The sequence below is a fragment of the Accipiter gentilis genome, chromosome 36, assembly GCF_929443795.1.
Source record: "Accipiter gentilis chromosome 36, bAccGen1.1, whole genome shotgun sequence".
NCBI classification, from domain to species: domain Eukaryota; kingdom Metazoa; phylum Chordata; class Aves; order Accipitriformes; family Accipitridae; genus Astur; species Astur gentilis.
The window spans coordinates 1,018,778-1,039,686 of NC_064915.1; the positions used below are offsets into that span (position 1 = coordinate 1,018,778).

Below are 20,909 nucleotides of genomic sequence, written 5' to 3' on the forward strand. Positions count from 1 at the left end.
GGGGGGGTTAGTGGGGTGTCAAAAGTCGGGGGGGGCAGCCACTGGGGTGTGTGTATGTCCCACCGGGGTGGGGGACGAAGGGCAGGAGGTGGCATCTCACCGCAGTGATGCCGTCTGCTGCTGGTGGGGACACACACACACAAAACCTCGTGGGGGGGGGCAGTTGGGGGTCTCTGGGGACATCGAGGGGGGTCAGTGTCATCCCCCCTGTGCCATGGGACCCCCTGGGTGTCACCTCCAGCTCCCCCCCGTTGCCGCTGGATGCTCAGAGGCTTCTCTCACCTCAAAGCAGGGTGGGGGTTGTCAGGCACCAGGGCCCCCCCCCAGAGCCCCATAGATTTTTGTCCCCCTGATCCAGGACAGCATCGTGTGTGTCCCCTGGAGATGACTGGGGGGGATGACACACACGGTGGGGGGGCATTTTATGGGGGGTGGGAGGGTGTCATCTGTGTACATAACCCCCCCAGGCTGGGGTTTCCCTTTGTGTGTCATCCCGTCCCCCAGCCCAGCTTAGGGCTCCCCAGGGCTGAAAGCCCCCCCTGGTCCTCCCCCCACCCTTGAAGCCTGGGCTGGGGGCTCCCAGCTTCCCCCCCACCCCAGGGTGGGAGGGAGCACCAGGACTTCACCCCCCCCTCAAATCCCTCCCTGGGTGGGGAGGGAACACTGGGTTTGTCCCTGTCCATGTGTGTTGTCCCCCCCCCACCCCCGACCATTACCACCACTGGGTGACTGGGGATGATCCCTGTCCCAATCCTTCCCTGGGGGGGAGGGCACTGGGATTGTCACCTCCCCTTCCTCTCCCCCAGCAGGTGACAGGGGACCGTTACACCCCCCCCCCCCCCGTGTGTCCCTGTGTGTCGTCGTCCCCCCCAGCGTCACCCCAGTGCTGCCACTCCAGAGAGAGAGAGAGAAAAAAAACACCTTCAGGAGCCCCCAGCCAGTCTGTGGGGACAGGGGGGGACCCTGGGGGGGTCCTGAAGGACCCAGGGGGGGACGGGGGGGGGTCTCCCCCCCACACCCCCTACTTCTGCTCCTTGGTGGGCGCGTAGTAGAGCTCCAAGGGTTTGCTGACCTTCCAGTACTTCTCGTTCACCAGCTCCAGCGTCAGGGACCCGTTGAGGGTCTGGAGGGGAGAAAAGGAAACGGGGTCACCCTCTATCACCCCCCATCAAGACCCTCCCCCCAACCCTCTGTGTCCCTTTTTATTGCTCCCCCCGGTACCGTGAAGGCTCCGCCGGCGGTGGTGATGTAGATGGTGTACTGCTTCTCGCTCACCTCCTCCAGCCCGGCCGTCGCCTCGGGGCCTGGCCCCGGAGCTTCCTCCAAGGCGATCCGTAGGGCCAGGTACTTGGAGAGGTGATCCACCGTGGCGTTGGCCGTCGTCTTCACGTACCTGCCGGTGGCGGGGAGGAGGAGGGGGGGGGAAGAAGGAGAGAGGGGCAGGGGGGAGAGAGGAGATGGAGAGGAGGGAGGAAGAAGAAAGGCAGGATGAGAGGGGAGGAAGCAGGAGAGGAGATAGAGAAGGAAAAAGAGAGGCAGGAAGGGGAGGGAAAAGAGGGGAGATGGAAAGAGAAGGAAGAAGGAGAGATGCAGGAGCAGAGAGGAGGAAATGAGAGGAGATAGAGGAGAGAGGAAAGAGAGAGGAGGGCAGGAAGGGGAGTTGGAAAGAGGAGGGAGAAGGTAGAAGGAGGAAGTGGGAGAGGAGAGAGGGAGAAGAGGAAGGAGTGAAGAGGAGGAGGGAGGAAGGAGGAGAGAGGAGGGAGAGGGGAGATGGAAGGAGGAGAAAGAAGAGAGGCAGAAGGAGAGGGGAGGAAGCAGGAGAGCAGGGAAAAAGGAGGGGGGAAGGAGGAAGGAGGAGGAGGAGGAGGAAGGTGAGCAAGAGAGAAAGGCAAGAGAGAGGAAAAGGAGGAAGAAGGCCTAAGGCCAGCGGCAGGGAAAGGAAGGCTTCCCACCGCCCTTGGGAGGTTGGGAGGGGTCCCGAGGAGCTGGGGGGGGTCTTGGGAGGGTGCTGGACCCCCTGCCTGCGCCAGCGGAGCCCCCTGCCCATACCACAGACCCCCTGCCCGCCGCATCCCTGCCCTCACCGTGTCTGCGAATACTCGCCCTTCTCCACCAAAAGAGGATGCGGACGGAAAACCAGCTCGATCTCGCTGCTGCCCGGTTCGGCGCCCGGCTCAGGGCTCCCCCGCCCTCCACCCTCGTGAGAGGTTTCGGGATCAGGATCGGGCCCGGAATCGTCGGAAGCTCGGGAACGTTTCCGACTGGGTCCGGCCTCAGGATGACTGGGAGCCGAGGCGTTGCTGAGGTGGGAACGACTGTCGCAGTTGTCCTCTCCACCACTGAATGTGGCGTTATCCGATTCCTGGTGAAGCTTCCGAACTCGCTGAGCCCTACAGGATGAGAAGACAGATCAACCGAGATCAACTCTATATTAAAATCACGGAAAGGTTTGGGTGGGAAGGGACTTTGGGAAGTCACCTCCTCCACGAGCAGGGACATCTCCAACCAGATCAGGGTGCTCAGAGCCCCGGCCTTGAATGTCTCCAGGGCTGGGGCATCTCCAACCTCCTCCAGTGTCTTGCCACCCTCAGTGTAAAAAAAATCTTCTCTTTTTAGATCTAAATCTTTCCTTTTTTAGCTTAAAACCCATCCCCACCTCGTCCTATCGCAACAGCCCTTACTAAAAGCCCTGTCCCCAGAAGGACTGAAAGGCCACCACAAGGTCTACCCGGAGCCTTCTCTTCTCCAATTCTCTCAGCCCGGCCTCATAGCAGAGGTGTCCCAGCCCTCGGATCATCTCCGGGGCCTCCTCCGGACCCGCTCCAACAGGTCTGTGTCCTTCTCGTCCCGAGGACCCCTGGGTACAGCGCTCCGGGTGGGCTCTCACCGGAGCAGAGGGGCAGAATCCCCTCCCTCGACCTGCTGGCCACGCTTCTTCCAATGTGGCCCGGGAGATGGTTGGCTTTCTGGGCTGCGAGCATCCGCTTCTTCGTCCCCCGAGTCCTTCTCCACTCTCCATCCCTTCATCCCCCGAGTCCTTCTCCACTCTCCATCCCTTCATCCCCCAGCCTGCGTCCACATTTGGGGTTGCCCCAACCCAGGGGCAGGACCTTGCCCTTGGGCTGGTTGAACCTCCAGCCTGTCCAGGTCCCTCTGGATGGATCCCATCCCTCTGGAGTAGCAACCACCCCACTCAGCCTGGGGTCACCTCCAAACTTGCTGAGGGTGCACTCAATCCCACCATCTATGTGGTTGATGAAGATATGGGACAGTACTGGACCCAGTTAGGACAACCTGAGGGATGTCACTCATCGCTGGTCTCCACCTGGACCCAAAACCATTGACCACAACTCTTTGGATGCCACCATCCACCCAATTCCTGCTGCACCATCCTCAACTCCATCCAACTGGGAAAGAAGGACGTTGTGGAGGACCACATCAAAGGGATGACGGTGACACGTGTCATTGAAGATGATAGGGGACAGTACTGGTCCCAGTAAGGACCCCTGAGGGACGCCACCCGTCACTGATCCTCATCTGGACGTGGAACCATTGACCATAACTCTTTGGATGCCACCATCCACCCAATTACTACTCCATCAAATGGTCCGTCCCTCAGCTCCAACTGAGAGAAGAGGACATTGTGGAAGACCACGTCAAAGGGACGACGGTGGCACGTGTCGCTGATGAAGATATGGGACAGTACTGGTCCCAGTAAGGACCCCTGAAGGACTCCACTCATCGCTGGTCTCCATCCAGATGCCGAGCCGTTGACCACAATTCTTTGGATGCCACCATCCACCCAATTCCTGCTTCACCCAACCCATCTCTTTCCGATTTAAGGACAAGGATGTCAGGGGGGATCCTGCTGGATCCCTCACCCGCTCGGGGGGGGTGCAGATTTTTTTTTGGCGGGGGGGGTCCTACCTGTGCATCGCCTGCATCTTGAGCCCCTCCTCGATGCTGCTGCTGAGCGCCTGCTGGTTGTGGAGGCGGCTGAGCTTGGCCAGGACACGATCCTGATGGGCTTCATACTCATCCCGGCTGGGATAGATCTTGGAAATCAAGGCGTCAAAGTTAGGATCCGGTCGCAGGGATCGCTTGGAAACCAATTTTTTTCGGCACGTGGGACACTCCTTATTCCTGGTAAAGAAAAAAAAACAACCAAAAAAGCGGGATAATGGGCGAGGTGCGAATCCCAACCGAGGCGGTGATGCAATCGCCACGCCGTACCCGCTGCGCAAAGCGGTGACGATACAGTCGGAGCAGAAGCGGTGGAGACATTCCTTGGTGGTCATGGTGTTCTTCAGCATGTCCAGGCAGATGGGACACATCAACTCGCTGTGGAGGCTGCGCGGGGACACCGCGATCTCTGTCCCATCCATGATGGCTTCCTGGGGGGGGACAGGGGGGACACAGACGGACACGGACAGACACAGGGACACGGGGAAAGGGGACGTTGCGTCACGGCCGATGGGGTGACAAGACACTGGGATGGGGTGGCTTGATCTGGGTCTGCTGCTGGGGGGGTGACAGGATGCGTCCGGGTGTCTGTCCCCCCCCCCCACCTCAGCCCCACTCTTCTGGGGTTTGGGGTGACGTGATGCTGACCCCCCACCCCGGGGACACCCCCCCTGCGCCCAGGATTTAGGGTGACAGCACCCCGTCCCCACGCACAATGCCCCCTCCCCACCCCGAGGGGTGCCAAACCTCATCCCTCCCACTCCCCCCCATCCTGGGGGTGCCCCCCCCATCTTCTAGGGCTGCCAGGCCTCGGTGTCCCCTGTCCCCCCTCCCTCCAAGTGGGTACCCCTCCCCTCGCCCCCCCGGGTGTGTGTGTGTGTGTGTGCGTGTTCCCCCTCCCCCCCCCCCCCCGCCCCAGACCTGCGGGGTGCGGTGCAGCTCGTACAGGCTCAGCTCCCAGGTCTTGCTGGCGCTCTGCGCGTTGGCGGGGGCGGCCATGGCGGGCGGGGCGTTCTGCGGGGAGGGGACGGGACCGGTTACCGGAGGCTCCCCCGGTACGGAACCCTCCCCTCCCTCAGGGTCCCGGCTGCCCCCTCACCCTCGGCCACCGGCGGGTTCCCCCCCCCCCCCCCCCCCAAAAAAAAACCTTCTTCCTGCCGCTCGCCGAGGAAGCGGCGCCTGGAGAGCGCGTCACTTCCTGATGGCCCGGGGTGATGACGTCACCCGCGACACCCGCCCGGCTTCCCCCCTTCCTACGTAACCAATCACAACCGGAGAATTTCTCCCGCGAGTCCCGGCAGCCAGTAGGATTCACCGCCGGCGCTGTCTCCGTTCTCCCCGCCGATGGAACGGCTCGACCAATGGGGAAGAAGCAGAAGGGCGGGGTTCCGAGGGAGGCGGAGCCGGAGGTGCAAGGGGGCGGGTATCGGGGAGTGCCCAGGCGGGGCGGGGGCGGGGCGGGGGCGGGGCCTTGTACCGAGGGGGCGGGGCCTCAGAGCCACTTGGCGCCGGCAGCGGGAGAGGATGGCGGGGGGGACACGGCCGGGACCGCGGGGACCCCCGGGGGTCCGTGACCCGGGGTCCGCTTCCCCCCCCCCCCCGCAGTCCCCGGTGCCCCCCGGTACCCGTACCGGGGGCGGGGGGGGAAGCCCCGGCTCTGCCCCACCGGGTCCCGGTGTGTCCCCCCGCCTTCCCGGTCCGGTGCCCCCTCCACCTCCCGGTGCCCCCCCACCCCTTCCCGGTGAGACCCCGTTATACTGGGGGGGGGACGACCGGGTGTCCTGGCAGGAGCAGTGTGGGGGGGTTCACTCCGTTTATTTTTTTTTGGGGGGGGGTGACATTTCGGGGGGGGGTGTGACACGGTGGGGGGGGCAGGGCTGGATCCGTCACATGAAGAGACCCCCTGAAATGAGAGAGAGTTGGGGGGGGGGGGACATGGGGACACTGGGGGGAGGACAACAGAAGGACATTGGGGGGGCAAGAGGGACCCCAATGGGGACATGGGGACTCGGGGGGGGACGGACATGGGGACGCGGGAGGGGGGCAGCAGGGACCCCAGTGGGGACATGGGGGGGGGGAAGAGAGACCCCCCAATGGGGACACAGGACACTGGGGGGGACATGGGGACACTGGGGGGGCAAGAGGGACCCCAGTGGGGACATGGGGATGCTGGGGGGGCACATCATGGGGACGCTGAGGGGGGGCATGGAGACACTGGGGGGGCAAAAGGGACCCCAATGGGGACATGGGGACGCAGGGGGGGATGAGGGACCCCAATAGGGACACGGGGGGATGAGGGACCCCAGTGGGGACACAGGACACTGGGGGGGGGACACGGGGACCCCAGTGGGGGCAGGGACCCGGGGGGGGTGACAGCACATCCCCAACCTGTCACCTCCACGCTGGCCCCCGTGATGTAGCTGCTCTCCTCCGAGGCCAGGAAGGCGCAGACGTCCGCCACGTCTGGGGGGGGGGACACGGGTGGGGGGGACACGGTGACATTCCGGGGACCGTCCTGTCCCCCCAGGTGTGTGTCGCCCCCCCCTCCACGTCCCCCACTCACCCTGCGGGTCCCCGAGACGTCCCAGCGGCACCATCCCTGCAAACTTGAACCAGGACAGCGTCACCCCAAGGGTGTCCCTGTGTCGTCCCCCCCGTGTCCCCATGTCACCCCCCCCCCCCCCAATTACCTTCTCCAGCACCTTGGGGGGCACCTTGTCCGTCATGGGGGTGACAATAAACCCCGGCAGCACCGCATTACACCGGATCCCGAACCTGGGGGGGGACGGGACGATGACACACATGACACAGGAGGGGGTCAGGGTGTCATGTCCGTCCCCCCATGTCCCCATGTCCCCCCCCCCATGTCCCCTACCTGGCCAGTTCCTTGGCGCAGCTCCGGGTCAGCCCCTCCACCCCGGCTTTGGAAGCCGCGTAGTTGGCCTGGCCCAGGTTGCCCACCTTTGGGGGGGGGGTGACACGAGTGGGGGGGGGTGACACGAGTGGGGGGACACCTCCCCGTGTCCCTGTCACCCCTTGTCCCCCCAGCACTGCCCACCTTGCCCACGATGCTGCCCACATGGATGATGGAGCCGCCGGGAGCCCCCGTGGCCACCAGCGCCCGGGCCACCGCCTGTGTCACCAGGAAGGTCCCCTGGGGGGGGGGGGGGCATGTGTTGTGTCATGTGTGTCCCCCCCGTGTCACCCATGGCCCTCCATGTCCATTTCCCCTGTCACCACATCCCTCCGTGTCCCCATGTCCCACGTCCTCCAACGTCCCCAAACGCTCTCCGTGTCCCCCCGTGTCCCCAACACCCCCCATGTCCCCATCTCCCCCATGTTCCCAACACTCCCCGTGTCCCTCCCGTGTCCCCATATCCCCCCACGTCCCCCCCGTGTCCCCGATGTCCCCATATCCCCAACAGTCATGTCCCCCCATGTCCCCAGATCCCCCCATGTGTCCCCCCCACCCCGTGTCCCCCCCACGTCCCCAACGTCCCCATATCTCCCCATGGCCCCAGATCCCTCCCAAAGTCCCCCCATGTCCCCAAATCCCCCCACATGCCCCCCCCTTCCGACTCCCCCCCCCCCATGTCCCCCACTCCCCCAATGTCCCCCTATGTCCCCAATGTCCCCGTGTCCCCCCCCCGTACCGTCAGGTTGACCCCCAGCACCTCGCGGAAGGCCCCCTCCCCCAGCCGCAGCAGGAACTCGTCACGGGTGACACCCGCGCACCCCACGCACACACGGGGGGGAGCCCCAAAATGGTCCTGTAAGGGGAGGGGGGGCGTGGGTGGGGGGGCCCACCCAGCTCCCCACTTTTTTTGGGGGGGGGGGGTGAGGAGGGTTACCTGGACGCGGGCCAGAAGCTCGGTGACGCTGGTGGCCGAGGCCACGTCCACCCTGAAGGCGGCGTGGGGGGGGCGTGGGGGGACCCCATTTCCCGCGTGGGGGGTGGCCCCCTCCCCTCCACAGAGCCCCCCCACCGTGTCGCGTGCCCCCCCCTCGTCCAGATCGGCCACCGCCAGGCGGGCGCCTTCCTGTGCCAGGCGGGCGCAGACAGCTCGGCCGATGCCGCTGGCGCCTCCTGGGGGGGTGTGGGTGGGGGGGGTGTCACGCGTGGGGGGGTGTCACCCGTGGGTGCTCCCCAGGATATACACCCCGCCCCCCCCCCCCCCGTGGTATCTGTCACCACTCCACATGGCACAAGGGATTCTCTATGTGTGTGTGTGTGTGTCCCAAAAGTGACACCCGTGGGGGCCTGTCACCCCCCCCAAGTGCCACCCGTGGGGCCACCCCCCCCAAAATTGCCACCCGTGGGGTCTGTCACCCCCCTAAAAGTGCCAACCGTGGGGTCTGTCACCCCCCCAAAAATGACACCCGTGGAGTCACCCCCCTCCCCCAAAGTGCCACCCACGGCGGTCTGTCACCCCCAAAAAAGTGTCACCCGTGGGGTCTGTCACCCCCCTCAAATGACGCCCGTGGGGTCATCCCCCCAAAGTGCCACCCATGGGGGTATGTCACCCCCCCAAGTGCCACCCGTGGGGTCACCCCCATAAAGTGACACCCGTGGGGGTCTGTCACCTCCCGAATTGCCACCCATGGGGGTCTGTCACCCCCCCAAGTGCCACCCGTGGGGTCACCCTCCCCCCAGGACCACCCATGGGGTCTGTCCCCCCACCCCCACCCCGTGTCCTCCCCCCTCCACGTCACAGGGGATCGTGTCACCCCCCCCCCCCCCTCCCGGTAGGGTCTGTCACCCCCCCCCTTACGTCACGCGCGACCCCGCCCCACGTGAGGGTGTTCCCCCCCCCCCCGCCACGTCACGTCCACCTGTGACCAAGGCCAGCGCCCCGCCGAGGCGCCCCCCCGAGCTCATGGCGGCACCGGAAGTGACCAGCGAGGGGCGATGAAGAGGGCACCGCGCGCTGCCGCTCTACACCCGCTCTATGGTAAAAGTCCTCCAAGCATTCTCTTTCTTTGGTATTTTTCTTCCAACCTTTTCCCTGCATTTGGGTGCCACCCGGATTCCTGGGTGTCCCCACCCCCGTGGGACCCGCACACCCCTCAGGACCCCTTTGGCTCATCTCAGCCTTTACTCTTTTAATTAATCAAAGCCACAATCTGCTACAGTCATTAAAAAAAACACAAATCATCACCCCAAAATCTGCCTGGTAACAGGGACCCGGACACCTGGGTGTCCCCCCTATGTCACCCCCCTTGGTCCCCACCGCCGAAGTTGTGTCCCCCCACCCAAACCAGAGAGCCACAGGACCCCCCCTCCCCCCCACTTTGGTCCAGAGAGCTGGGGGGGGTCAATACAGCTCCCCCTCTCCCCAGAGGAACAAGCCCCCAAAATGGGGCACACATGGGGCTGGAAACCACCCCCCCAAAAAAAAACCCACCCAAACCCACCCTCCAGGGTTCCCTACTCATAGTGGGCGATGGCTACCATCATGGCGACTCCGGCCAGTAGCCCCAGGACCTGGAGGAGGGACTGGAGGGGCCCGGCGTCCCGCAGCAGTTCGGGGATGACGGAGACGGTGCCCACGTAGATGAACCCGCCGGCGGTGAAGGGCAGGACCCCCAACATGGCCGCCTCGCCCGCTCGCTCGGCCAGCAACGAGCAGGCTGCCCCGGCCACCGCTCCCAGCGCCGTCACCAGCTGCAGACGCATGGCCTGGGGACGAGGACACCAGACTGTGGCACCTCCTCCGGGGCAGAGTCGGGTAGAGACGGGGGTTCCTAAGGACACTGGGGGAACTGGGGACACTGGGGACAGTGCTGGGCAGAGATGGGGCTCCCGGGACAGTGGGGACACCGGGGGTACTTGGGGAACTGGGACGCTGACAGGCAGACGAGGCTCCCTGAGGACACCGTGGGGACTGGGGGAACTGGGACACTGCTGGGCAGACGTGGGGCTCCCTAAGGACACTGGGGGTACTGGGGGGACTGGGACACTGATGGGCAGAGACAGGGCTCCCTGGACACTGGGGACACAGGGGGTACTGGGATGTTGGCAGGCAGATGGGGCTCCCTAAGGACACTGTGGGGACTGGGGGAACTGGGACACTGCTGGGCAGACGTGGGGCTCCCTGGACACTGGGGGTACTGCGGGAACTGGGGACACCAGGGGTACTGGGAGGACTGGGCCACTGGTAGCACTGGAGGTACTGTGGTCACCGCGCCCACCGTGAACACTTTGGGGCACCGCTGGCACCAGGGGCACCGCGGTTACTGGTGCTACTGGGGACACCGTGGTCATCGGGGGTCCTGGAGGAACTGGGGAGTACTGGGAACCCCGGTGACGCCGCTGCCACCGCGTCCCCAACCTCACCTTGCGCTTGCTGCAGCCCGACTGGACGAGGATGGCGAAGTCGCCCACCTCGTGGGGCAGCTCGTGCAGCAGGACCGTCACCGCCGTCACCATCCCCAACCCCGTCCCCGCCAGGAAGGAGGCGCCGATGGCCAGCCCGTCGGTGAAGTTGTGTGCCACGTCGGCCGCCAAGTTCAGGTACCCTGACACCTCCATGGCTGCGGGGACAGTGGGGGGGGGGGGTGACAATGGGGACATCAGCACCTTGTGACAGTCCCTGCCACCCCCCACAATGTCCCCAACCCCGCCGGTGTCCCAGGGTCCCTTCCAGTCCTTGTCCCCATGGGGTCCCTCTACCCCATCAGGGTCTCAGTTGTCCGTCCCCCCCTCAGTGTCCATGTCCCCACTGGGGTCCCCGTGTCCCCTCCAGGACCCCCCCTACTCCTTGTCCCCCCCCCGGTGTCCCTGTCCCCATCAGGGTCCCCCTCCACCCCTTGTCACCCCTCCAGTGTCCCTGTCCCCACTGGGGTCCCCCTCCACTCCTTGTCACCCCCATCAGTGTCCTTGTCCCCATCAGCGTCCTTCTTGCCCCCCATCCCTGTCCCCGTGGGGATCCCCTGTCCCCCCTCCAGCATCCCCGTCCCCATCAGGATCCCTCTTGCCCCCCCCCCAGTTCCTGTCCCCTGTCCCCATCCTCCCACCTCCAGTGTCCCCGTCCCCCCCGCCCCATACCAGACTCCTCCGCCACCTTCCCCGCCGGCCGGTTCTTGCCACGGTGGCCCTTGGTGGCCGTCCTCTCCCGCCGCCCTGTCACCCCCGGCTCCTCCTCACCTTCGCTGGAGCTGCTCTTGGCCTTCACCCCTGGGGAGAAGGACAACGGGGTCGGGGTGGGGGGACATCAGTGTGTCCTGTGTCCCCCTAAAACCTTCCTGTCGCCTCCTCCCCGCCGGGGATGTCACCTACCGTGGCCGTGGCCATGGCCATGGCCGTGGCCGCCCTTGGCATGCCGGACGAAGGTCTCCACCACCAAAAAGGCCACGATGCCGGCGAGCACCCACATCCCCACTGTCAGCATGCGGCCGTGCTCCTGGCCTGGGCGAGGGAGAACAACACGCACAGCGTGAGCGGTGGCACTGTCCCCTTGATGTCCCTACGGTCACCACCACCCCCCCCGCCGCTGCCACTTCAAGCGTCCTACCGTGGTGCGAGTGACCATGCCCGCCCGGCTCAGCGTGCGCGTGGCCGCCGTCGCCGTGATGCGTGTGGGGGGCTGCAGGGAACGGCAAGAAGGAGGGACGGTGAGCATCGCTGCTGTGTCCCCGTTGTCCCCAAGAGGAGGGAGAGGGAGGGATGGGGACACGCACTCACCGAGGGCATGGGGGATGAGGTGGAGGAAGGCGTCTCCCAGCAGCCCCCCTGCCGCAAAGCTGAGGAGCAGTTTGAGGAGCGCCTGGTGCCGGGGAGCGTTGGACTCCACCGGGATGAGGAAGAGGACGAGATACGGGGCGGCGCTGATCACCAGGGTGGCCGCCATTGTCTGTGGAGGAGGGGGAAGGTGACGCATGAGGAGGGTGTCACAGGGTGTCACTTTCCTCCCACAACGCTTGTCCCGTGGGGACATTGTGGGAGGTGGGGGTCCTTGGGGTGGGGGGGACACGACACACACTCACGTGCATCCACAGAGTCACCGTGTCCGACCGTGGCGATGGTTTGGAGGGATCCGGGGGGAAGCGCTCGTGCGAGGGGTGGCGGGTGTCCTGGTGTGAGTGGCCATGATGGCCGTGATACACATCCTCGTGTGAGTGGCTGTGGCCGTGGTGTGGGTCCTCGTGCGAGTGGCTGTGATACACATCCTCGTGCGAGTGGCTGTGGCCATGGTGCGGGTCCTTGTGCGAGTGGCTGTGATACACATCCTCATGCGAGTGGCCGTGGCCATGGTGCAAGCCCTCGTGCGAGTGGCCGTGGTACATGCCTTCGTGTGAGTGGCCATGGCCATGGTGCAAGCCCTCATGCGAGTGGCCATGGTACATGCCTTCATGAGAGTGGCCGTGGTGCAAGCCCTCGTGCGAGTGGCCGTGCTCGTGGTACATGCCCTCGTGCGAGTGGCCGTGGCCGTGGCCATGATACAAGTCCTCGTGTGAGTGGCCGTGCCCATGGTACGCATCCTCGTGCGAGTGGCCGCCCTCGTGCGAGGCGGTGGGGGCTGGCAGCAGGCAGAGGGCCAGCACGACGCCGGCGGCAAGGGCGGCGCCGAATCCTCGCGTCCGGAGCGCCGCCGCCATCGCCCCGGTGAGGGGACACGGCTCAACCGACGGCTCCTACCATAGAGACGAAGGGATGAGAGTCCAGACAAGCCCTGATGGCTCCCAAGGGGGTGTGTTGGGGGGGGGGGGGGGGTGTCAGACCACAGAGACAGAGCCTAGAGCGGCACCTCTCTATGGTGCCTTAAAGCGGCACCAAGGGGCCATACCACAGAGTTAAAGGCAAGAGGAGACAGAGCGGTGCCAACCCTACCATAAAGACAAAGGGATGAGGGTCCAGAGTGCCCACCCAGGAGCACCATAGAGATGGGGAAGGGGCGGCCTGAGCGGTCACCCCATAGAACCAGGCGCGAAACCATAGAGACGGAAAACCATAGAGAGAAGGCGCGGGGAGGGGGTGGTGGTGGTAGGGGATAGAGCGGCTCCACGGCGGTGGGAGCCTCTCTAGCCACGTCTCTATGCTCCGGGGACGGCGGGGGGGATCTCACCGGTTTCTCCGGTCTCTCCGGCTCCGGCCCGACGTGGCACGGCGGCCCCGCCCCTTTCCCCTTCGCGATCTCGCGAGATTCCTCCGGGAAGGGGCTGGGGGAGGAGGGATGAAAGAGAAGGGCGGAAGTGCCCGTCGCCAAGATGGCGGCGGCGCCGCCATCTTGGCGACGGGCACCTCGACGGGAGTAAAGGGGAAGCGGCGCGGGGGGTGCTGGGAGCGGCGCGGTGCATTGTGGGCCGGTGGGACCGCAGGCGGCGGTGCCCGAAGCTAGGCCGAGCCCCGGGGGGGGGTGGGGGGGGGGAAAGCGGCCGGCGGGGGAGGGAGGAGGGGGGGGGCCGAGACCGGAGCCCCCCCCGGCAACGCGGGATGGGCGACAGCGACCGCGGTCAGCAGGGCCGGGGGAGGGGGGCTGTGGGGGGGGGGGGGCTCTGAGGTGATGTTGGGGGGCTGTGGGTGGAAAGGGGGGGGTTGTGGGGCTGGAGGGGGGCTTTGGGGTGAAGTTGGGGGGCTGTAGGTACGAAAAGAGGCGGCGGGGGGCAGTTGGTGGGCTTGGGGGGGTCTGAGGTGCGAAGGGGGGGTTTAGGGGGGTGCTTGTGGGTTTGGGGAGGGTTCTGAGGTGTGAAGGAGGGGTTTTAGGGGCGTGCTTGTGGGTTTGGGGGGGCCCTGAGGTGTGAAGGGGGGGGTTTAGGGACGTGCTTGTGGGTTTGGGGAGGATTCTGAGGTGTGAAAGAGGGTTTTAGCAGGGAGCTTGTGGGTTTGGGGGTGGCCTTTAGGTGCAAAAGGAGGTTTTAGTGGAGTGTTTGTGGGTTTGGGGGGGTCTTTAGGTGTGAAAGGGTGTTTTAGGGGGGTGCTTTGGGTTTGCAGGCAGCCTGAGGTGTGAAAGGGGGGTGCTTGGTGGTTTGGAAGGGGGGCTAAGGTGTGAAATGGGGTTTGGGGGGGGCCTTTAGGTGTGAAAGGGGGTTGTAGGGGGGTGCTTGTGGGTTTGGGGGTGGCCTTTAGGTGCAAAAGGGGGTTTTAGGGGGGTACTTGTGGGTTTGGGGGGGGCCCTGAGGTGTGAAAGGGGGGTGTTTGTGGGTTGGGGGGGGTGACCTTTAGGTGTGAAAGGGTGTTTTAGGGGGCTGTTTGTGGGTTTGGGGGGTCTCTGAGTTGTGAAAAGAGATGTTAGGCATGTGCCTGTGGGTTTGGGGAGGGCTTTAGGTGCAAAAGGAGGTTTCAGGGGGGTTGTTTGTTGGTTGAGGGGGCCTTTAGGTGATGTTGGAGGGCTGTCAGTGCAAAGGCAGGTTGGGGGGGTGCTCATGGTTTCGGGTGGGGGCCTGAGGTACTAAGTGGGGTGGTGGTGGGGCAGCTTATGGGTTTTGGGGGGGTCCTGAGGTGGATTTGGTGGGGGCTGCAGGTGCAAAAGGGGGATACATATAGGAGCTTACAGATTTGGGGGGGGACCTGGCCTTGTATTGGGGGGCTGAAGCTGCAAAGAGGGGGAGATCCTGGATTCGGGGGTGGGGGGGGCACAGGGCAGTGTGTGGGGGTCCCAGGCTTGGGGGGGGGTGTTGCTTTGAGGCTGCCCTAGGGCTTAGCACCAGAGGGGAGCAGGGGCTGATGGAGTTGGGGGGGGTCCCTCACTCCCCGCCCCATCGCCCCCCCTCCCTTAGACTGCCGGAGCCCCGACAGTTCATCCCTGAGCGCCTCCCCCCCCCCCGCCGGAGCCGTCGGCCCCCCTCCATCACCCTTCCATGATCGGTTCGGCCATGACCTCCTCCCTCAACTCTCCCGTCGCCAGCTTGGGCTCCCCTTTCCCCGTCATCAGTTCCTCCATGGGTTCCCCGGGGCTCCCCGCCACCCCCGCCATCGCCTACGGTCCCGTCAGTAGCCCCCAGGTAAGGGGGGAGCCCCCCAAATTGGGAGGAGGGGATTGGATTTTGGGGTGAGGGTAGGGGGGAGGCTCCCACCGGCCCTGCCCGCCTCCCTCTCTCTCGCAGATCAACTCCACGGTCAACCTCTCGGGGCTGCACCCCGTCAGCAGTTCAGATGACGTGAAGCCACCTTTGGGGATCCGGGCTGTCCCTTGTCACCCCCACGGTCCCGGCGTCGCTGGCAAACGTCTCTGCGCCATCTGCGGGGATCGCTCCTCAGGTACCTGCGAGCTTGGGTCTTCCATGGGGGGTCCCTAGGGGGGTGGTACTGGGCTGCCTGGGTGCTTTGTAAGGGTTTCTCTGGGGACACTGGGGTCTTCCGTGAGGTCCCTGCGGGGACATCTGGATCTTCCATGGGGTTCATATGGGACACTGGGATACCAGGGTTCTCTGTGAGGTCCTTTTCGGGACACTGGGGTCTTCAGTGAAGTTCCTATGGGGTACCAGGTTCTCTGTGGGGTCCCTGTGGGGGTGGCTGGGTTTTCTGCGTGGTCCCTATGGGGCATTGGGACACCGGGGTCCTCTGTAGGGTCTCTCTGGGGACACCAGGGTCCTCTGTGAGGTCTCTCTGGGGACACCAGGGTCCTCCGTGAGGTCTCTCTGGGGACACCAGGGTCCTCCGTGAGGTCTCTCTGGGGACACCAGGGTCCTCCGTGAGGTCTCTCTGGGGACACCAGGGTCCTCCGTGAGGTCTCTCTGGGGACACCAGGGTCCTCCGTGAGGTCTCTCTGGGGACACCAGGGTCCTCCGTGAGGTCTCTCTGGGGACACCAGGGTCCTCCGTGAGGTCTCTCTGGGGACACCAGGGTCCTCCGTGAGGTCTCTCTGGGGACACCAGGGTCCTCCGTGAGGTCTCTCTGGGGACACCAGGGTCCTCCGTGAGGTCTCTCTGGGGACACCAGGGTCCTCTGTGAGGTCCCTGTGGGGTACTGGGTCTTCTGTGGGGTCCCCGTGGGGTACTGGGTCTTCTGTGGGGTCCCCATGGGGTATTGGGATGCCGGGGTCCTCCGCGAGGTGCCTTTGGGGATGCCGGGGTCCTCTGTGAGGTCCCTGTGGGGTACTGGGTTTTCCGTGGGGTCTCTGTGGGGCATTGGGACACCTGGGTGTTCCGTGAGATCTCTGTGGGGATGTCTGAACTCTCTGTGGGGTCCCTATGGGGCACCAGGATGCCTGGGTCAGCCTTGGGGTTCTTGTGGGGACATTTGGGTTCTCTAAGAGTGGGATGTAGGGAGTGGGGACATTTGGGTTGTCTCTGGGGTGGGACACAAGGGACGGGGACACTTTGGTCATCTTCAGGGTGCGATATGGGGTACGAGAACACCAGGGTTCTCCCTGGGGTGGGACAGGGACTGGGGCCACCTCAGTCATGTTCGGAATGGGGTATGGGGACATGTCGGCCCTCCCTGGGGCGGGATATGGAGGAGAGGAACACCAGGGTCCTCCCTGGGGTGGGACATGGGAACACCTCGATCCTCCTCAGGGTGGGATATGGGACGTGGGGACACCAGGGTCCTCTCTCAGGTGGGACACGGGATGGGGACACTTTGATCTTTCTCAGGGTGGGATGTGGGAACACCAGGGTCCTCTCTAGGGTGGGACAGCGGACAGGGACACCTTGATCTTTCTCAGGGTGAGATATAGGGACACCAGGGTCCTCTGTGGGGGTGGGCCACAGGGGATGGGGACACCAGGGTCCTTCTTGAGGTGGACCCCAGAGGACGACGCCACCTCCATCCTGCCCCCAGCCCGCCACCCTGGGGCAGAAATCTCCCCTCCTTCCACCCACCCACCTTGGGGATGTGTGGGGCCAAGTTGGGGGTCCCACCACTGACCCCCCCCCCCTTTTGTCTCCTCGCAGGGAAGCATTATGGGGTGTACAGCTGCGAAGGTTGCAAAGGTTTCTTCAAACGCACCATACGCAAGGACCTGACCTACACCTGCCGCGACAACAAGGACTGCGTGGTGGACAAACGCCAACGCAACCGTTGCCAGTACTGCCGTTACCAGAAGTGCCTGGCCACCGGCATGAAACGGGAAGGTAACCGGGAACACCGGGATACGGGATAGAGACCTCCCGGATCTTCTTCTCTTCCTCACCGTCACCGGCTCCGTCCTCAGCCGTGCAGGAGGAGCGACAACGGGGGAAGGAGAAAGAAGGGGACGGTGACCTGGGGGCCAACGCCAACGAGGAAATGCCGGTGGAAAAGATTTTAGAAGCCGAGTTGGCGGTAGAGCAGAAATCGGACCAAAACGTGGACGGCGCCGGCACGGGGGGCAGCTCGGTGAGTTATTTTGGAGGGGGGGCACGAGGAGTCCCTGGGGGGTGGGGGGTTCCGGGCCACCTCGCTGACCCTTTTTACGTGTCCCCCCCCTTCACGTTACTCATCAGCCCAATGACCCGGTGACCAACATCTGCCAGGCCGCCGACAAGCAGCTCTTCACGCTGGTGGAGTGGGCCAAGAGGATCCCCCATTTTTCCGAGCTGCCCCTGGACGACCAAGTCATCTTGCTGCGGGCGGGTGAGGAAAATGGGGGGGGGGGGGGGGGGCAGCCCCACAACGAAGTGGGAAGGGATGTTTTGGGGTCTCCTGCCCCACAGCAGGGGTGTTTAGGGTCTCCTTGCGGGGGTTGGATGTCGCCAGGGTGTATTTGCCCCACGGAGGGGGGTTTTGGGGGGAGCTTCAGGGGGATGTGACTTGCGCATGAGATGTCTGCCCCATGGAGCAGGTTTTTTTGGGGGGTGGAGGGGGGCATTTGCCCCACAGAAGGGGGTTCTGGGGGGCCACAGGAGAAGATCTGCCCCATAGAGGGGGGGGTTCAGGAACCCTGGGGGGATGTGTCCTGTGGAGGGGGGGTCTGCCCCACGGGGGGGTGTTCTGCCCCATAGAAGGAATGTTTGGGGACCCACAGGAGTGGATTTGCCCCATGACAGGGGCATTTGGGGGTCCAGGAGGGGATTTTCCTCACAAAAGGGGGGTCTGCCTCACATTGGGGGTGCCCAGGAGGTTGAAGGGGGGGCACTGGCTCCATGGAAAGGACATTGTGGGGTTAAATGGGGTTGTCCAGGGTGGAAAAGGGGGGACTGTCTGCACTATGGGAGTGGCCTGGGGGGAGGGAAGAATATCTGCCCCATGGGGGGCAGGTTTTGGGGTACCTGAGGGGATTTGGGGCCCCTGCCCTGACACAGGTGGGAGCCAGTGGAGACATAGGGGTGTTTGGGATTGGGACGGGGCAGGTGAGGGGGCGTGTTAGGGGCTCAGGGGTGCCCCCCCTCGATTTTGGGGGGCAGGGGAGGGGGGGTTATTTAACGCCGTGTCATCCCCCCTGCCGCAGGTTGGAACGAGTTGCTCATCGCCTCCTTCTCCCACCGCTCCATCTCGGTCAAAGACGGGATCTTGCTGGCCACTGGCCTCCACGTCCACCGCAACAGTGCTCACAGCGCCGGCGTGGGGGCCATCTTCGATAGGTGGGGGTCGGGGGGGGGGGGATTTTAGGGGGTCTTACTGGGGGGGTGGTAACCCCCCCAAATCATACTCACGCACCTCACCCGCCCGGGTTTTTTCTCTTCTCGCCACAGGGTGCTGACCGAACTGGTTTCCAAAATGCGAGACATGCGTATGGATAAGACGGAGTTGGGTTGCCTTCGCGCCATCATCCTCTTCAATCCGGGTACGGCTCTCGGGGGGGTTCATGGGGGGGGGGGACACATTCTGGGGACCCCCCCCGCTTCACCCCATTTTGTATTCCTAGATGCCAAGGGGCTTTCCAACCCCGGCGAGGTAGAGCTGCTCCGGGAGAAAGTCTACGCCTCCCTCGAGTCCTACTGCAAGCAGAAATACCCGGAGCAACAGGGCAGGTAGAGAAAGGGTTTTGGGGGGGGGGGGGGTGTCTTGTAGTCATTGTGTCGTGCCTGCCCCCCCCCACCTAAAATTTCCCCCTGGGCCCCCCCCAAGGTTCGCCAAGCTGCTCCTCCGCCTCCCGGCCCTGCGTTCCATCGGCCTCAAATGCCTCGAGCACCTCTTCTTCTTCAAGCTCATCGGGGACACCCCCATCGACACCTTCCTCATGGAGATGCTCGAAGCCCCCCACCAGCTCTCCTGAGCGTTGCCCCCCCCCCCCCAAAAAAAAAAAGGGAGGGGGGAGGGGCAACAGGGCTCCTCCGGGGGAGGGTGGTCCCCTGTGCCCCTCCCTCCTCCAAATTTGGGCCCTTGTAAAATAACCCCCCATGGTGGCCGTCGTGCTGGGGCAACCCCCCGGGGTGGTGTGGGGGGGACGGGACACGGGATGACGCAGCCCCCCCCAACACCCCCATAACAGCGTGTCCCGGGGCTGGGGGGGGTCCCCATTTCCCTCCATGGCCCCCCCCAACTCCCCCCCCCCCCCTCCCACCACCACTCAGGCACCCGATAGCACTTTGAATCGCCTCCCACCCCCCAACTATGCAGCAGGTACCCGGGGCCAGGGGGGAGGGGGGGGGGAATCCCTGGCCACCCCGGGGCTGCTGAGGGGAGGGGGGGGGGGCTTTGTTTTTATTGTAGGTCCTACAGCCCCCTCCCCCCCAAGTCTCCCCCCCCTTCCCCTGTGGTTTTATTCTGCTTCGGCATTTATGAACCTTCCCCCCCCCCCCCCCGTCCCCCTCTCCTCCAAACCCGGTCGCTTTGGATTTTCAGTGATTAAAGTTGCTGCTTCTCAGTCACCGAGGGGCTTCGGGGGCTTGTTTTGGGGGGGGGGCCCCCCCCATGGCAGGGCCCACCCACCACCCCACAGGGCCCCCCCCATACCCCAACACCACAGGGGGATCCCCTCTGTCCTGTGTCCCACCCCCAATGCAGCCACCACCTCCACCCACCGCAGCTATTTTTGGGTCAAAGCTCTGGTTCCTGAAATAGCCCCTGTGGCTGGGAGGGGGGGGACACACAGAGGGGATATTGCCCCCCCCCCCTCCCCATCCCCGCTACCCCCCTCTCCGTCCCGGCACGGCGGTGGCTGCCGGCGGACAGTGCCGGCTCTGTGCCGGCGGTGAAGGGCCGAGTGTCTGCGCCTGGGCCGGGGCCAGGGCTGGACCGCAGCGGGGCCGGGGGGGACCGGGGGGGGGGCACCCGCTGCCACGTCCTGCCGGGACCCCCCCTCCTCCCTCCTGGTCTCCCTGCCTGCTCCTGCCTGTTCCCGTGTCCTGTCTGGGGTGGGGGGGGATCCTCTGTGGGGTGGGGGACAGAGAGTGGGGATGGAGAAGTGGAGTAGGGATGGGGGACAGGTGAGGGGGACGGGGTGGGGAGCAGGGGACAGGGAATGGGACAGGGGAATAAGGATGGGACACGGAAGGGACACAGATGGGGAAGGGATGGAATGGGGATGGGACACGGGGACAGGGATGGGGGTGGAGGACGGAATGGGACAGGATGGGGACAGGGGACTAGGGATGGGATATGGAATGGGGACGGGATGGGGATAGGACACAGATGGGGACGGGACAGGGAATGGGGACAGGGGAATAGAAATGGGACACGGGATGGGGATGGGACACAGATGGGGGCATGGGATGGGGATGGGACACAGATGGGGACAGGGAATGGGGATGGGAAACAGATGGGGACAGGGGCCAAGGACTGGGGATGGGACAGGTAATGGGAACAGGGAATGGAATGGGGACGGGACAGGGAATGGGGACAGGACAGGGCTGGGGACAAAGAATGGGAGGGGATGGGGCCTGGGACAGGGAAGGGGACCAGCCTTTGGGTTGGGGACAGGGGTTGGGGCACAGGGAGCAGGAGTGAGGAGTTGGGATGGGGACAGGGAATGGGGACAGGGGGCTGGGATGGGGACAGGAGAGGGGCAGCTGTGACGGGCACAGGGATAAAGATAATGGGATGGGGACAGGACTGGGGCAGTTGTGATGGGTACAGGGATGTGGGATTGGGACAGGGATCTAGAATGGAGAGGGACATGGGACAGGGATGTAGGACAGTGACA

General features: G+C 64.7%; 4 protein-coding genes across 8 annotated transcripts; 1 reads left to right on the plus strand and 3 right to left on the minus strand.

Annotated features, from left to right (window-relative positions):
• Positions 1–3: 3 nt before the first annotated feature.
• RING1 (ring finger protein 1) lies at positions 4–5,284 on the minus strand. Of its 4 annotated transcripts, none has more exons than XM_049793004.1 (7): positions 5,236–5,284; positions 4,885–4,977; positions 4,234–4,394; positions 3,928–4,143; positions 2,085–2,390; positions 1,222–1,393; positions 4–1,123 (listed from the first exon to the last, which is right to left on the minus strand). In XM_049793004.1, exons 2-7 carry the CDS (start codon positions 4,960–4,962, stop codon positions 1,022–1,024), a joined length of 1,035 nt encoding a protein of 344 aa, XP_049648961.1. In that variant the 5' UTR covers positions 4,963–4,977; positions 5,236–5,284; the 3' UTR covers positions 4–1,021. The 4 variants fall into 4 exon arrangements, with proteins under 4 accessions (XP_049648961.1, XP_049648959.1, XP_049648958.1 ...); XM_049793002.1 differs by lacking the exon at positions 5,236–5,284 and adding an exon at positions 5,111–5,178; XM_049793001.1 differs by lacking the exon at positions 5,236–5,284 and adding an exon at positions 5,063–5,100.
• Positions 5,285–5,762: 478 nt separating this feature from the next.
• On the minus strand, positions 5,763–8,874 carry HSD17B8 (hydroxysteroid 17-beta dehydrogenase 8). The gene is made up of 9 exons (XM_049793022.1): positions 8,797–8,874; positions 7,815–8,050; positions 7,617–7,733; positions 7,022–7,117; positions 6,839–6,924; positions 6,654–6,738; positions 6,527–6,569; positions 6,352–6,426; positions 5,763–5,866 (listed from the first exon to the last, which is right to left on the minus strand). The coding sequence occupies exons 1-9, from the start codon at positions 8,840–8,842 to the stop codon at positions 5,850–5,852; spliced, it is 801 nt and encodes a 266-aa protein (XP_049648979.1). The 5' UTR covers positions 8,843–8,874; the 3' UTR covers positions 5,763–5,849.
• Positions 8,875–9,058: 184 nt separating this feature from the next.
• Positions 9,059–13,083, minus strand: SLC39A7 (solute carrier family 39 member 7). Its single transcript, XM_049792921.1, has 8 exons — positions 13,029–13,083; positions 11,950–12,597; positions 11,648–11,816; positions 11,478–11,549; positions 11,243–11,371; positions 11,012–11,140; positions 10,301–10,497; positions 9,059–9,643 (listed from the first exon to the last, which is right to left on the minus strand). The coding sequence occupies exons 2-8, from the start codon at positions 12,559–12,561 to the stop codon at positions 9,392–9,394; spliced, it is 1,560 nt and encodes a 519-aa protein (XP_049648878.1). The 5' UTR covers positions 12,562–12,597; positions 13,029–13,083; the 3' UTR covers positions 9,059–9,391.
• A 159-nt stretch (positions 13,084–13,242) lies between these two features.
• On the plus strand, positions 13,243–19,052 carry RXRB (retinoid X receptor beta). Of its 2 annotated transcripts, none has more exons than XM_049792980.1 (10): positions 13,243–13,415; positions 14,680–14,904; positions 15,007–15,160; positions 16,798–16,977; positions 17,058–17,221; positions 17,359–17,458; positions 18,273–18,405; positions 18,517–18,608; positions 18,690–18,795; positions 18,893–19,052. In XM_049792980.1, the coding sequence occupies exons 2-10, from the start codon at positions 14,761–14,763 to the stop codon at positions 19,038–19,040; spliced, it is 1,221 nt and encodes a 406-aa protein (XP_049648937.1). In that variant the 5' UTR covers positions 13,243–13,415; positions 14,680–14,760; the 3' UTR covers positions 19,041–19,052. The 2 variants fall into 2 exon arrangements, with proteins under 2 accessions (XP_049648937.1, XP_049648936.1); XM_049792979.1 differs by having other exon boundaries at positions 13,244–13,415; positions 17,329–17,458.
• The last annotated feature ends 1,857 nt before the right edge of the window (positions 19,053–20,909 follow it).